Raw genomic sequence first — 15,228 nt, forward strand, 5'->3', positions numbered from 1 at the left:
AATGACAATAGGGTGAATATTAAGCAGTGCTAGTTTCATTAATAACCGGTTGTGAGGTACTCTGTCGAAAACTTTAGAAAAATCAAGAAATACGGAGTCTACTTGAATGCCAGCATCAATCGATGAATGTATGTCTTGAATGAATCCTGCAAGTTGCGTTTCGCATGAGTAGCCTTTACGGAACCCATGTTGATATTTAAAGATAAAGTTATGTTCTTCAAGATAGTTAATTATCTGCGAGTGAATTACGTGCTCAAGAAGTTTGCAAACAGTGCTAGTTAATGAAATGGGTCGCTAATTTAGTGGTGAGGAACGATCGGCAGACTTGAAAATTGGCACGACTTTAGCTAGGCGCCAGTCCAGCGGAATCACGCCTGATGATAGAGATTGTGAAAAAATAGCGGACAAGATGCGATGAATACCATCAGATGAATTTTTGTGTATTTTGTTATTAAAGCCAAGGTGATCTGATGCTGATGTTGTTTTAAGCTTCCCTAGTAAGGATAAGATACCGGTCTGACTGATACATATTTCGGATACTGATGTATTAGAAGTGCTGACAGAAATAGGAGGTAGAGGCAGATCTTCACGAGTAAAAACGGATGTGAATGCGTTATTGAAAGGTTCGGCGCATTCGGCCACTGGAACACTGCTGCCTTCCGCGTTGGTAAGAGTAATGTCAGGATGATTAGCGGGGTTTATTATCTGCCAGAACTTCCGTGGATTGTTTGTTAGCATTGCCGGTAGATCGTGTGTGAAGAAGTGCCTACGTGCAGATATCAATTCAGACTAATATTCCTTATCAGATAGTTTGTACCGCTGCCAAGATTCGGAGTGTCTGTTCGTGTCGGCTTGTCTCTAAAGGCGCTTTTTCTTGTTATTAAGGCGACGTAGATGCCTATTAAAACAAGGCGCTGTGTTAGTGCAAGGGATACTGATGACGGGTATGAATCTGTCAATGAGAGTAGCAAGTTTAACGCTGAACAGGTTCCAGTTCGTTTCCACGGAGTGTGACGAAAAATCGTGAAGAAAATGATCAGCAAAGACTGACAACTGAGCGTTTATTTCACCGAAGTTTGCTCGGTTGTAGCACCTTATTTGTTTAGTAAGAGTTACCTTTTTATGGGGCATCTTTTTATGGGGCACAAAATTCAGGTTACCCGTGATTATGGAATGGTCGGAAAGGCCTTCTAAGAGCGCAATGTTGGAGCAAAGGTAAGGATCACTTGTCAAGATAAGATCGAGAATATTGGCTGTAGTGGCGGAACGACGCGTAGGTTCAGAAATAAGTTGTTGCAAAGAGAAATCGAGACAGGACTGGAGGAAAGCCTGAGCTTCAGGATCATTGGCAGGAGCTGTTAATGACGACCTGTTAATAGCCGGAAAGTTAAAGTCACCAAGTAAAAGTAAGCTTGAATTCGGGAAACGACAAGTAAGATCGCTTAGTAAATTAGAAAACTGACTTGCGAATGAAGAATTCATGTCCGGAGGGCGGTAAATGACGCCAGTGATGGCGACCGTGGGACCACAACTCAACCGAACCCATACCGATTCTATGTACGACGTGACCTCGATAGGCACAGCAGTGAGCACTTTATTGACAGCCAAAAGGACACCGCCACCTCTATGGCCCGTGCGGTCACAACGAAATATGTTGAATTCGGAGTCACAGGCGAAAACGACATCATCAGGAACCATGTCATTTAACCAAGTCTCGGTAAGCGCGATGACCGAGGAGCAGCATGAATCAATTAAAGAAGAAAGAGCTACGTTTTTAGAAAGAACACTCCTTATGTTAGTGTACAGAAAACTGACATCGTAATTGGAGCAACGTTGCGCGTTTAACCGCACGGGTGGTTTGCCAGCCACTTTACGAGAACTGGAAGGTATGCGTCAGGCAAGGGACACGCGCACTGCGCTACTGGTTTGATCATCCCAGAAATACGAGACACCATTGATAGGCAGTTTATCTAAAGACAAACGAACCTTGTCACCTTCTTTTTTTTACTATTTTGACATACTTCCAAAGTTGGCTGCGTTTCTCACGAACCGTTTTCGAGTAATCTCGCGAAATGCTGAAATCGGTATTTTTGAGTTTATAGCCCTTACTCCTAAGCGTTTCGACTTCTTTTTCGTTGAAGAGCTTTGCAATAATGGGTCTCTTTTTTTTTTCCTGAGAAAAATGGCCTATGCGGTGAGCACGGGCTAAGGAAGACAACGTGATACCATGTTTGCTAGAACAGAATTCGTTCACAAGACGCTCAGAGTCTTCCCAAGTTTCAGACTCATCAGTGTCCTGAACACCATAAAAAAGAGTGTTAGACCGGCGGGAACGATTTAGGTGTTAGGTTAGTGTGGCGGTTAGGTTAGTGTGGTTAGTGTTAGGTTAGTGTGGCAGTTAGGTGTGGCGGTCAAGCTTTTTGGCGTTGTTTATCGTCCCCCACGTGGCAATATAGCCAATTTTTTTGGCAGCTTTGAACACGACTTATCTTTTCTTTCTGAAAACTTCTTGGCGCGCATCGGGGGCGATTTTAACATAGATATGAGCACAAGCAGTTGAGTGCAAGAGCGAATGTTAGTCACCATACAAACAGCTGGCTTCCAGAATACAATCCGCGGACCTACACGTGTTACCTCACATTCTTCTTCTTCTTTGGATTTACTGATCACCAATCGCGAGGATGCGTCATTTGCCGGCCGTATTGCGACAGATATTAGCGACCATGTTCCTATCTTCGTCCGTCTTCAAAAAGAACCTTTCGCCAAGACAGCTTTGAAGGTCCCTCGACAGCTACCTTCCCAGTGCCGCCTTGACCATTTCAGAGACAGTATTTCACTTGTGAACTGAAATCGTGTTTTTGAGCACACAATACCAGATTATTCATACAGTGAGCTTCTTCGGCTCTTTCTGCCAATTTATAATGGGTGTTTCCCTATCGTTGAGATAAAACCTTCAAAAAAAGCACGAAAGCCATGGATGACTGCTCGCTTGGTACGACTGGTAAAAAAGAAATATTAACTCTTTGCGACTTGCATAAAAAGTAGAGCCAACGCAGTGTTAGCCATCTATAAGTCGCTAAGGAACCTTTTAAAACGCGAAATTAAATCATCCAGGACTGCCTATTATAATAATTTATTTAATGCGCATCTCTCCGACCGGTCGAAAGAAAAGTGGAGACGCCTAAATATTCTGCTAACTCGAAATAGCCAACATCAGGACCTCGCCAGCCTAGCTGTGCATGGCAAGAAATTAGCTGGGCCGTCCCTTTTCACTGAAGTTGAAAGCAGCCAGTACAATCCAGGTATGTCTCGATTGTTGGGCGACAGGCTAAACGAATCGATGTTTCTTGAACCAACCGACGAAGCTGAGGTTTATTCAGTGTACAAACGTTTAAGGAACACGACAAGTCTTGACTCAAGTAATATTCAAAGTTTACTTGCAAAATACGTACTGTGTTTGATCGTGCCATGCCTCACACATATTTATATTACCGCGCTCCGCATAGGACGTTTTCCCGCTGTCATGCAAGTGGCCAAAGTTTTGGTTGTTTATAAAAAGACGATAAAAACCTTCTAGGAAATTACAGGCGAATACCTGTGCTTCCTTTTTTCCAAGGGGCTAGACGAATAATGCATCAGCGTTACTGCAATTTTCTAGAGAAGCACTGTGTAATAGCCGACTGTCAGTAAGGATTCGCAAAGCATAGATCAACTCAGCATGCCATGCTTGATCAAAAAGAATACATATTAAATAACTTCGAAGCTCAACACCTCAGCTTAGGCGTATTTGTAGACTTTAGCAAAGCTTTCGATAGACTGAATCACGAAACTCTTTTTAAAATCTCGACCATTACGGTATACGTGGCCACGCCCTCTGTCTAATTCAATCGTATTTCAGTGTTCGTTGCCAGTATGTTGCTTTAAATCACTGCTCTTCGGACTTGTTAGCAATCACAAACGGCGTTCCCCAGGGCAGCCTCTGGGGCCGGTTGTATTCAACATATATATTAATGACGTACGCAACATCAGTAATTTAGTTAAGTACATCAGATATGCTGACGACACCAGTCTGTTTTCGCCGTCACCAGATATCAAAGAGCTAACTAACACCGCAAAGACAGTTTTGTCATCATTATCTGACTGGTCAACTTTGAACTCATTAAAAATAAACTAACTAAAAACTAAAGCTTTATTATTCCATCCGAAGGGGCAGCATATAGGCAGTGTGCCACCGCCCTACTTCGTCAACGCTCCTATTGAGTACATGGAAACCTTCACATTACTCGGAGTGGTATTTACTGCTACTATGTCGTGGGACGCCCACGTAAGCAAAGTGTGTCTATCCCTTTCCAGATATATTGTAATAATTTCGAGGAATAAACATATTCTAACCGCCGAAATTAAACTGACTCTGTACTATGTGTTTTTTTTATTCTTATGTATCATATTGCTTTCTTGTATGGGGACAAACCACAGCATGCAACATCTAGGAGCTTCTAGTACTGCAGAAAAGAGTACTTCGCGTAATTGCTAAGTACACGTATAAACAAATTTACATCCGAATTCAATGTACTTAGGCCCCAACAACATGCTTTCAGACCTCATGAAACTACTTCCTCTGCGGTTCTCAACCTAACACAAATGCTAAATGCAGCTCTCCACGAGAATAGAATTGCTGTCGTTGTATATATTTTGATATAGAAAAGGTCACTGACACAGTTAACCCCAAGGTTTTACTCAACAAAGTTAGCAATTATGTATTCAGGGGTAAGTTTCTGTACGTCCTCAAAAGCTAGCTTAGCGAATGCAAGCAGCGTATAGGAATTGAAAAATATACATCGACTTCACAAACCGTAATAACTGGCGAGTCACTTGGATCGGTTCTTGGGACCATGCTATTTCCAGTCAACATAAATGATCTTCCTGCGATCTTTAAGTGTTTCCAACCTCTAATGTATGCTGACGATGCCGCCATTGTATTTATAGGGCAGAATTTGGATGAAATACGGGATAAAATGAATGCAGAGCTAGACAATGTTTTTACGTGGTTCACGTCGAATCAATTAACCCTTCATCTCTTAAGACTAAGTATACAGTTTTTCATTCCAGAAAAAAGCAAATGAATATGCGAAACTGCATATATCATTACTCGGCACAAAACCAGAACATGCAGCCTCTTACAAATATTCAGGCATTTTATTTGAGTCAGGCACGCTCTGGAAGACACAAATTTAACACCTTTGTTCGAAGCTCGCATACGCATGCTATGTTCTACTGAAAGCTCGTGAACGTTTCCCAACCCCATTATAGGCATTCTTTACTTCTCCTTCTTTCATAGTCACCTTTCTTACTGCATTGATTTTTGGGACGAAACTTTCACAACTTGTCTCGAACCAGTGATTCGTCTGCAAAAACTTGCCTTACGAATCATTACATTATCAAGTAGTGGTCAATCCAGTAGGTCCCTGTATAATTCAGTCCCTGTGCTACCAGTTAAGTTAACATGCCAGTTAATCCAGTACAGGAATTAAAAATTGCACAAACTGTGCACAGAGACTCAGAGACCAATGATCCTTGTCCCATAGCTTTGTTTAAACTCTCATTGCAAAATACAAGAGCGGCAACTAATCATAATTTTAACCTGCCTCCATGTCATGATGTGCACGAGAAAAGGCCCATAGAATTTAACAAAGCCCTGATCTGGAATTCTTTGCCAGTACACATCAAGCAAACCTATAACTTTAGTTCAGCTCTAACGAAACACTTTTTAAAAACTATTGTGGTGTTTAAATGAAATTGTGACTGAATATTAGGGCGTTGCCTACGCTATGTGCGTCAGCAATTATTTTTTGTATTTGTTAATTACTTTCCTCCTCTGCCATGTTAGGATTTGTATAGTATGTCATGAGTGCACCCTTAAATAGCCAATGGCTATGGGTCCAGCAAGTGTTTTGCATTTCCAAGAAATTCTGAAAATAAACGACGAACGAATGAAGCCTGTCATTTTGTACGCGCAGAAATGGCGTCTGCGAGGAGGGGCACCTAAATGTCCGACATGCTGCATGCCAGATAAGTGCGAAGTAGAAGGAGCGTCTTATTGTGTCGGTTAATTTGCGGTTGTACACTCACGGGTGCAGAGAAGGCCTGTGAAAAGGAATGATGTCGTTGTCCCACCGATGCGTCCAGTATTTCATACCAGAGTACTCGCAAAGGGACATCGTGGAGCTTGAGAGACACCTGAAACACGAGAAAGCAACCGATTTTTTGTAAAGACGACAAAGAGTGCCTAAGCACAGGGTTCTTCACGCGTTAACCATAACTAGTGCGTGCAGATCGCTCGCGCATTGTTTATCCCTTCCCTGCCCGAAGCAGCGAATGATTACGACCGCACCCCATCAAAGTCACGCCGTAAAATTCGGTCCTCATGCCGCGATGCGTACTCCGACAGAGAAAAAGGGGTCCAAAGGACTTTTTTCCACCTCTATACAAACGTGGTAGCAGTTTCGAGATAAGAGAAAGAATAAGATATGTATCTATCACCCAGCACTGCTAGGAAAGGATGGTTCGTTATTATACCGGCAGTTCCTTTCTTGTCCCTAAAATATCAGCCTCTTCCTAAAAAAAAAAACGGTACCAAAAGTTGCAATAATAGCACTGCAGTAAAGCGTGAACCATGAAAAAAAAAATGCTTACCTCGCTACATAATGAAAGCAGCTCAAGCAGGCAGACTGTTGGGAAAGTCGGTCGTGCATAGCTAAGGAAGGGACTGCGCTACAAAAACATTTATGCGAAGAGAACGAGGACAGTAGCCAATCTCTACGGCTTGCCGCTGATATTTTCTGCCCCACGCAAGTTGGCGTCATCGTCCTCTTCGGATCGTCCTCTTCGGATCATGCGCGCGCGGCTGCATGAAGCATCATGCCTCTCGTTTCTTCAGGTGCTCGGCTAGGGTTGTATATGAAATCACCCTTGCCTCTGAGAAAAATTACACCGGCCAAACAGGGCGATGTATAAATGGACGACTTAAGGAGGACCAGCTTTCGAAAAATTACCGAAAAAGCTGTAATTTACCTTTACACTGCGGTGCACGTCCTTTTGCTGTGCGTTATTAATCACGCCCATATTTGCTGGAAATAACAAACGCTTGGAGGCGAAGTCGCCACCAGATGGAGCGTCTGCATGCCGAAAATTTTTTTTGTAGCCGTGGGCTACACTGGCCGAGGCTGAGCAGTTTCGCATGGCTCCTGGGGCAGCAGCCTCTGCTGAGAAGACACCCATACAACACATAATCTGGGTCCCAGGCCACGCAGGCGTAGCGGGGAACGAAACAGCAGACAGCCTAGCTCGAGGGCTTACATACCGAGCAGGCATGTCAGATGTTCTGGAGCTTCAGCTACTAGCATGCGAGGGGGGATACACAGAGACATTACAACTATACAGAGGGACTAGATTCAAGTACCCACCACCACACAAAGCCCTCACGAGGGAGGAAGCAGTCGGCTGGCGTAGGCTACAAACAAACTCCTTCCCCAACTTGTACATCTATAACAAGATGTCACCAACACAATACAGAGCAAACTGCCCCTGGTGCGGCGACACACCCACACTATACCACATCACATGGGAGTGCGAACGAAATAAAGCATTCCACCAACACGAATTCCCGAGTGCGGAGCAATGGGAGAGCCGGCTCACCAGCAGCGAGCTCGCGGCCCAAAGGGCCTTAGTGCGGCACGCTACTGATGCAGCGCGACTCAGTGGAGCCCTGGACTAGGGGCCCAACCTTGCTGAAGAGAAGCCTCAAGTCGCCGGCGCCACGAAAGACGACGGAGGCTTCGAATCCGCGAATCTCTTAAAAGATCTAAATAAAAGTTTTCTACTACTACTACTACTACTGGAAAGCCGTGATGCGTATGCGCGAGGAGCAAGTAACGTCACTACGCACAGCTGGCGTGCCTCGCCGCGCGCGCTCGGCTTCCTTTCCTTAAAATGATCGGAGTGTAAACGTTGAAAACGCCATTGGCAATGACCGCAATGAACGCCGACGGCCTATCGCTTCAGCGCCGCGTTTCTGGCCCAACGTTGTCAATGCCAACACATGTAGCGCACACACTCTTAAAAAAAGGGTATGAGAAAGGGATAAAAAGGGCATAGCATGGACTTTTACATCCTTTAGAAGACCCTAGGAATAACTTTACACCGTTAAAAGCACGTTCCCGATCACTTGCCCCCTTTCAGAAAACTTGCACCCTACTTACAGTCTTCACCAGTGTTGAAAACTGCGCGTGCGTTCCTGCCCCTAAAACAGCGGGAAGAGTATAGTTTGCTTGTGTGCCAAGACCGGCCGCTCGTGGAGCATCTTGGTGGAGTGCCTTGATGCGCGCCGTCATCATAGAGGGACGGCAAAGAACGCATATATTGGTCGATTTCTATTGCGCGGCAAATACAAAAAGTAACAAGATTAAGCTGAGAATACTGTAAAAAAATTTGCACTCTTAAGGGTGCATTTCCGTGTCTATAACTCAAACCCTTGCACCCTCCCAAAATGGTGCAAAGTATGCTCGTCGCACCCATAGCAAGGGTGGGATCGTTACAGTTGCACCCTTATGTTTTGGCTGGCTAAGAGGGTGCAAAGTATGCTTGTGGCGCCCTTTTTTCGGAGTGCTTTAAAGTTTCGTAGGTTTTTATTGCTTTAAAAGGCGCTGATCAATTTCTTTTTTGGGGTGCACTCTTCAATGGAAGCTAAACATTTCCTACGAAAAGTTGCCCATGACCTGTGTAACTTTGCACTAACGTTACGGCATCTCCAACTATAATTATAATACCCAGATGTGTGTCTAACGGTGTTTCTGCACCTCCTTGCTGTGGAGTCACATTTTTTTATTGCGACTGTAAGAAGGAAGTGCACGGGCCTGCCGATTAGCTCGAGCCGAGCCACCAGCGCTGCCACGTGTAGATAGAGGAGAGTAAAAAAAAGTGAGAAGACGCGCATCGCAACAACTGTGTCCGCCGAAGCGAAGACGCCGGCTTAGGCAACAGATACTCTACCGCGCGTACTTTCTCTAAGTTTATATATGCTATTTCAGCCACCCCCTCTTTGCAGTTAGTGACGCTTAGCACTTCAGCTACAATAATTCAGTTAATTATCACATTCTGGGGACGCAAATCCCAGTCATAGCTGCTCGAATCAAGGGTGCAGCTGTTTTTTAATGGAAAACTCGTATAGCTGACATCTTATTAAAAACACGCTTGATTGAACTAGTGGAATGTTGTTCGACAAGTCAAAGAATACCGTACACCCTTACGCACCCTTGCACCCGTGCAGCCTTGAAGGGTCCATGGGTGCATTAAAGGTGCTATGGTGCTCAGCGCACCCTTTTCCAAAAAAATAAGAAAAAATGTGGGTGTGGAAATTGTGCAGCCATGAGCGCTACACCTTTAAGGGTGCAAATTTTTTCACTGTGCAGTGTATGCTGAAAACGGAATGCAAATCCTTAGAGCTTTTTTCTTATAGACTATTTCTAGTACGACGAAAAATATTCGACGCTTTAATTTGACATGATGGGAGGATAAAGCTCCAACGCTCACGTTCTATGCGCATTTAATCTGTGCCCATTAAAAAAAAATGTAATATTTACTCCTCGCGCTCAGCTGCACGTAACAACAAGATCAGCGGGCCTCGATTTAATGTGATAATTACACTTACACCATAAGCTCACGTTTGTCTGTAGGACATTCGTGGTTTGCGTACTGCGTCAGTCGATGTTGCGAGTGCTTTAATAACCTAAATGCAATTTGCACTTGACAATCTTGCCGTTAGCTGGACGGGGGGGGGGGGGGGGGGGAGCCTAAGGTAATCTTTTACAAAGGAACAGAAGAAAAACGACTGATTTTTGTGAAGCAAGTTGGGCCCTCAGCCACTTTATCCTCCTCCCTGGCACTGCAATGTATTTATTTACTTATTTATTCAGGTTACCTCACATGCTCCAAGCGTTGGAGTATTGTGTGAGGGGGGATCACATAAATAGGGGTAATAACAGGAGCATGAATAACATGATTATACAATGCTAATTGACTGGTAGTACTCATTAAACATCAGAACATTATTACACAATGCTAATTGAGTTTTGAACTCATGACAAAACAATAAAAACGTCATTATACAATAGCTATAGACGCGTCAGTAATTAGAAAAAATGGCTGTTATCTCGGTCTTAAAAGAAGATGGATCACGAATATTGACGATGTGTTCCGGAAGACCATTCCAGTGAACAATAGCCTGCGGCAAAGCGGAACGGTTTTACCTGAAAGGCGTTGGAAGCTGAGATGGTTGTTTAAACGGCGCGAGGTTGCGCAAGAGGGAGAGTCGAATGATTAGTACTGTAGACTATCTTGTGAAATAAGCAGACTAGGGCAATTAATCTTCGTGAGTGCAAGGTACAAAGAGAGAGCGATAATTTAATGTTTGTGACGCTTGAGTGACGGTCATAGTTTCTGGAGATGAAACCGCGCAGCACGATTTTGAACTGTCTCAAGGGAATCAATTAAATAAGCCTGGTGAGCTGACCAAATGGATGATGCATACTCGAGTTGCGGACGAACGAATGTTTCATAGGCGAGCTTACGGGTAGTAGCAGGACTTCCCTGGAGATTTCGTTTTAGGTATCCTAAGGTGCGGGATGCTTTAGCTGTTATTTTTTATATATGAGTGGTCCAGGACAAGTTACTTCAAAAATGGACACCGAGGTATTAGTAAGAAGACACCTGAGAGACTAAGTTGTTATTGAGTACGAAATTGAATGAAAAGTTACATTTTTTGCTGCTGACTGTCATCAACTTGCATTTTTCGGTGTTAAGTGACATTTGCCATGATGAACACCAAGCGGTTACATGATCTAGGTCCCTTTGATGTGCAAGGTGATCTGCAGGTGATCGGATTTTGCGGCAAATTATGCAGTCACCTGCGAACAAGCGAATGGTTGATGTAATGTTAGATGACAGATCATTAATGTAAATCAGGAACAGCATCGGGCCCAGGACGCTTCCTTGAGGAACACCAGATAGAACATCGCTAAATGGAGATGATTGACCGTTAACAAGTGTAAACTGTTTGTGAAAAGACAAGAAATTCTTTAGCCATGAGGTTGCTAGTGAGTCTAGGTTGAGGGAAGTAATTTTACTTGTTAAAAGTGAATGCGCAACACGGTCGAATGCTTTTGAAAAATATAAGAATTTGCAGTCTGTTTGGGAGTTCTCGTCCGCATTGTATAGCAGCTCGTTAGTAAATTCCAGTAGTTGAGTCTCACAAGAGAAGCCTTTAGTTAATTATCGCGTCTCTAGTTATTTACAGTAGATAGCTGTTTATTTAGCATCAAGTTAGGCCAGCAACATATACGCATCACCCCTGTTGTACCTAAGCGATGTCAACGCGCCTATATGGCCCAGTCGATAGCAGGCCTTGCTGGGGACCCAAATGTCATGCTTGGAATCTCTACTAAAATTAATGAGAACATTTCTTCGCTTAAAGCCAGTTACTTTATAAAGCTAAGTCATCTGAGAGATGCGAAATAAGAACTCTGCCGCCGGGCAACTCCGGGCTTTCCACTGAGCAGGACACCTAATTCTGTCGCAGTAATAATCTAGTAAGGTTGCACTGGCTGTCGAATAAACGTAGAGAAAAAAGTTGGATGTAATCCTGGGACTATTTCCTGATCTGGTACAGCGAAAGCATCTAGTTAGGAGAATCGAAAGGGCTTTAAATGAGAAAGGAGCAAATTTTTCCCGAATTTTTTTTCTTCTGGTTATTACGCAGCACGGGCTAAGTACAAACGAATGAAAATAGTTCCGTACCTTTGCGGGAGATTCGAAGGTTTGTTCAGAGTAGTGATATTGTTTCCATGCTGTAGTGCTTCAAGACCTTTTTCCTTCGCAGTCTTTTTAGCGACTGGTAAGAGTCGGTGACCGATTCAAAGGGTAGTACGAACTCTTCAAAATTAGTCGAAGAAAGCATGTTTTAGAAACAACAAAATGACGTTATCTGACATATTTGTAGGCTCCGCTACTCCCTCCAGTATGAAGCAAGAAATACGTAACTGCCCAAATGGTCAAGCTTTACAAGACTAATGAAAAAAAGAGACGTTTAAAGCGCGTACTCACCGAAGTTGAAGGAGTTGTTTTCACGGGCTTAATGGCAGCTGCGTGAAACGAAAAGCGGCTTTTATAGCTGTCTCAGAAGCACTTGCCGCGGAGATGTTTTCTTCTCAAGAATCAAAAAGCCATCAAGATAAAAAGATAGAGTGTTCATACTGCAGTGGAAGGCTTCTTATCTAAAGAGGGTTGTGCAGAGAAACAGCTCGAAAGGAAGACCATGTGAACGGCCCCAACACGACTTGCAAAGGATAACAATAACTGAAGAAGAAACAGGAGCTAAGCCCTTGGCGAAAAGGGCTGCAGTCAATGCACTCAGGCCAGCGACTGCGAGCAGGGCTGTCGAAGTTCACGCCACAACGTATCTGCGAGTGCAGTCACTCCTCTTGGCGGCAGTGTTGTAGTGGACGCGGTCGTCGGGAGGACTTGCGGTCAACTTTGAGTGGCGTCAGCGGGACTATGCACGGAGGTAAAACGAAAAGTCGTCGGAAGAAGGCGTTGCAGCTATTCCCGTAGAATATAGATGAACATTTAGTAATCATTATAGATTCGTTGCCACCGTACGATTCACATTTATTTATTTGATTTCTACAAACTTCGAGCTAAAAGTATTGCCGAAGAAGGAGAGGTCATAAGCGAATTGCAAGCCACCAAGTGGCAAAATGTGCGACAAATCAACCATGAAAGAATCCAGGAGCAGGAACAAAAATTGCGTTGAAAATGGCTACGATCTAACGACAGCTCGTTGCAGCTTATCTGAAAAACTGTCAGATTCAACGATGTTGTCCATAAGAAAATTCCAGTCTTCTACTGTCATCAGGAAAAAAGAACTGCACTCGAACGTGTCAATTCAGGTTAACACTGGAGTTGGGGAACATTGCTAGGTATCTAGCTTTCTTCTGTTCCTATCTGCTTCATGAAAAACTGAAATAGTTTCCCTCAGGTCCCCGGAAAGGTACTTATTAGTATAGTTAAAAGAAAAATCTTTGTGCGCACTTCCGATGTTCGGATATTATTTAATGACATTCAGTTAGTCTACTAATGTTTCCTCTTATACTTTTCGTAAATAAACCGCACAACATTCCTCTGAACATGCTCTAATTGCACGATATTTTTCTCATTATGAGACGCCCCAACTGTATGTTCAATTTTTGATCTTGTACTGAACTTCTGATAGCTTCATCTGTTTTTTTTAAACCCATGAAGTGGTGTGAACTGCGTAGTCCAAGTAAGCTTATGAGCGAGCATAACACTATGACAGTTATACTTTTCGAATAAAAAATGAGATTTCACTAATGTAGAAATAAAAGCACAAGGTCTTTGATATTTTGGTGTGTTACCCATGAGTGCTGTTTTTGTTATTTTAAATCTATCCCAGAAAATTATTGTAGCGCCGAAACAGACAACACACAGAAAGCCAGACGGGACAGGCGGAACAGCTTTCTGTGTGTTGTCTGTTTCGGCGCTACCGTCATTTTCTGGAAGCATGCACCAACTAGCCCCCCAACAAGTATTACTCAGTTAAATCTATCCCCCAACGATCACGCCAGTCGGCAGCTGCTACAATGAAGTTTTACACAAAATGCGATCATTTTCAGATCATAGTTCTTTTTTTGCACTACGTAGTCATCTGTGAACAGCCCTCTAGTGAACCGTCTTTACTGAGGGCGTCTGCAAAATACTCACGCAGAATAAATAATGAAAAAGGGCCCAACATATAGGCCTAGGGAACACAGCCAGCTTATAACTTTTAATTTGCTTTTTAATTTTGAGCTGCCTTCTGAAGCCGAGTTTTTCCACGGATTCTCCTACAGCAGTAACATAAGTCACATGGATCAGTGCTAAAAAGGCCGTTGAGGTGCAGAGTAGTGGAGTTGGGCCTGCTGAAACTTCGCCTAATCAGTGTTCTTTAATGAACTATTATGATACATTCCAGCGGCTAAAAAGACACGGACGAAGGTAGACGAGACAGGACGAACGCCGGACTTCAACTTCAACGGACTTCGTCCTGTCTCGTCTACCTTCGTCCGTGTCTTTTTAGCCGCTGGAATGTATCATAATAGTACTACCAACCAACTAGCCCAACTTTCTACGCTTAATGACATTCTTTAATGAAATCTGATGGCTTGCGCATGTGTGCAATCGAAGAGCCTTTAAACCAGCGCCGTGTTCAGCAGGATTTATTCATAATACCTTACAGAGCCCACAAGGGCAATGAGTAAGGAGGGCAAAGAGCGACAAAAAGTGCAAAAGAAACTAATTAATACAACCTGAGATACAAAAGAGTAAGTAAAAATCAACTAATATACAAAGCAAAACTTAAAGGCGAAAATACATATAGGATACAGGATACTTATTAGTAGCATGAATGCCAGACATGCGGCCAAAACAAAACGCAATGGCAACAAAGGAACAAAAGTACACTGCGACACAGGAAATCAAAGACCCATGCTTTGAAAACTTGACTGCGAAACGGTGCGCATCGCCAATATCTGATTCGTCTCAGGAGACGGAGGACGATCTTCCCCCCAGGCCTATGTGCCCCGTCGCGAAGCGTCCAAGAATGAGATATCGTGTCGCTCAAGATCAAGGTGAAAGGGCGGCGCCTCAAGAGAGGCCTTGCTATGGAGGATACGTAACTGCAGCGCCAGTAGTTCATCATGGCCAGCAAATGAACTTCGCTACTGTGATTGTGTGTGGAGTCCGTACTCGCCAGAAGCGGGTACAAATGGACCGCCCTTTTTTTTTCGGGCAGTCTGCTCGACTTTGCCGCAATAGAAGAGACGAAGACAGAGAGCGTCGACGCGAAAGGAAGACCCCTCGGCCTTTTCGAAGATTACAGTGTTTCCGTGTCACACTGGGGGGGGGTCTTTCTTCCGGTGGGTTGTCTCCTGTTTCTGAAAAAGAGCACACCCTATTCCGACCTTGCGTAAAGATAAGATATGGAGGGGCGGTTCATAATATGCGACTTTCGGATGTATGGCGAGATTATTTATTTTATTTCCGATACCCTCATGGCCCTCAGGGCATTATTGATGGGAGTGGAACATAGATATAAAATGAAACTTACAAAAAGGGGGT

At 43.7% G+C, this 15,228-nt stretch overlaps 1 protein-coding gene across 1 annotated transcript in view; it reads right to left on the reverse strand.

The window, feature by feature from the left end:
* The window catches only part of LOC149334660 (thiopurine S-methyltransferase-like), a 46,409-nt gene extending 40,179 nt beyond the window's left edge, over positions 1 to 6,230 (reverse strand). Inside the window, exon 1 of the mRNA XM_089556299.1 lies at positions 6,130 to 6,230. Coding sequence (XP_089412425.1) covers positions 6,130 to 6,218 — 89 coding nt within the window. The 5' untranslated portion in view covers positions 6,219 to 6,230. The remainder of the gene's footprint in view (positions 1 to 6,129) is intronic.
* Between the last annotated feature and the right edge of the window lie 8,998 nt (positions 6,231 to 15,228).

The sequence above is a fragment of the Amblyomma mixtum genome, chromosome 8, assembly GCF_055824585.1.
Source record: "Amblyomma mixtum isolate Tamu chromosome 8, ASM5582458v1, whole genome shotgun sequence".
NCBI lineage: Eukaryota > Metazoa > Arthropoda > Arachnida > Ixodida > Ixodidae > Amblyomma > Amblyomma mixtum.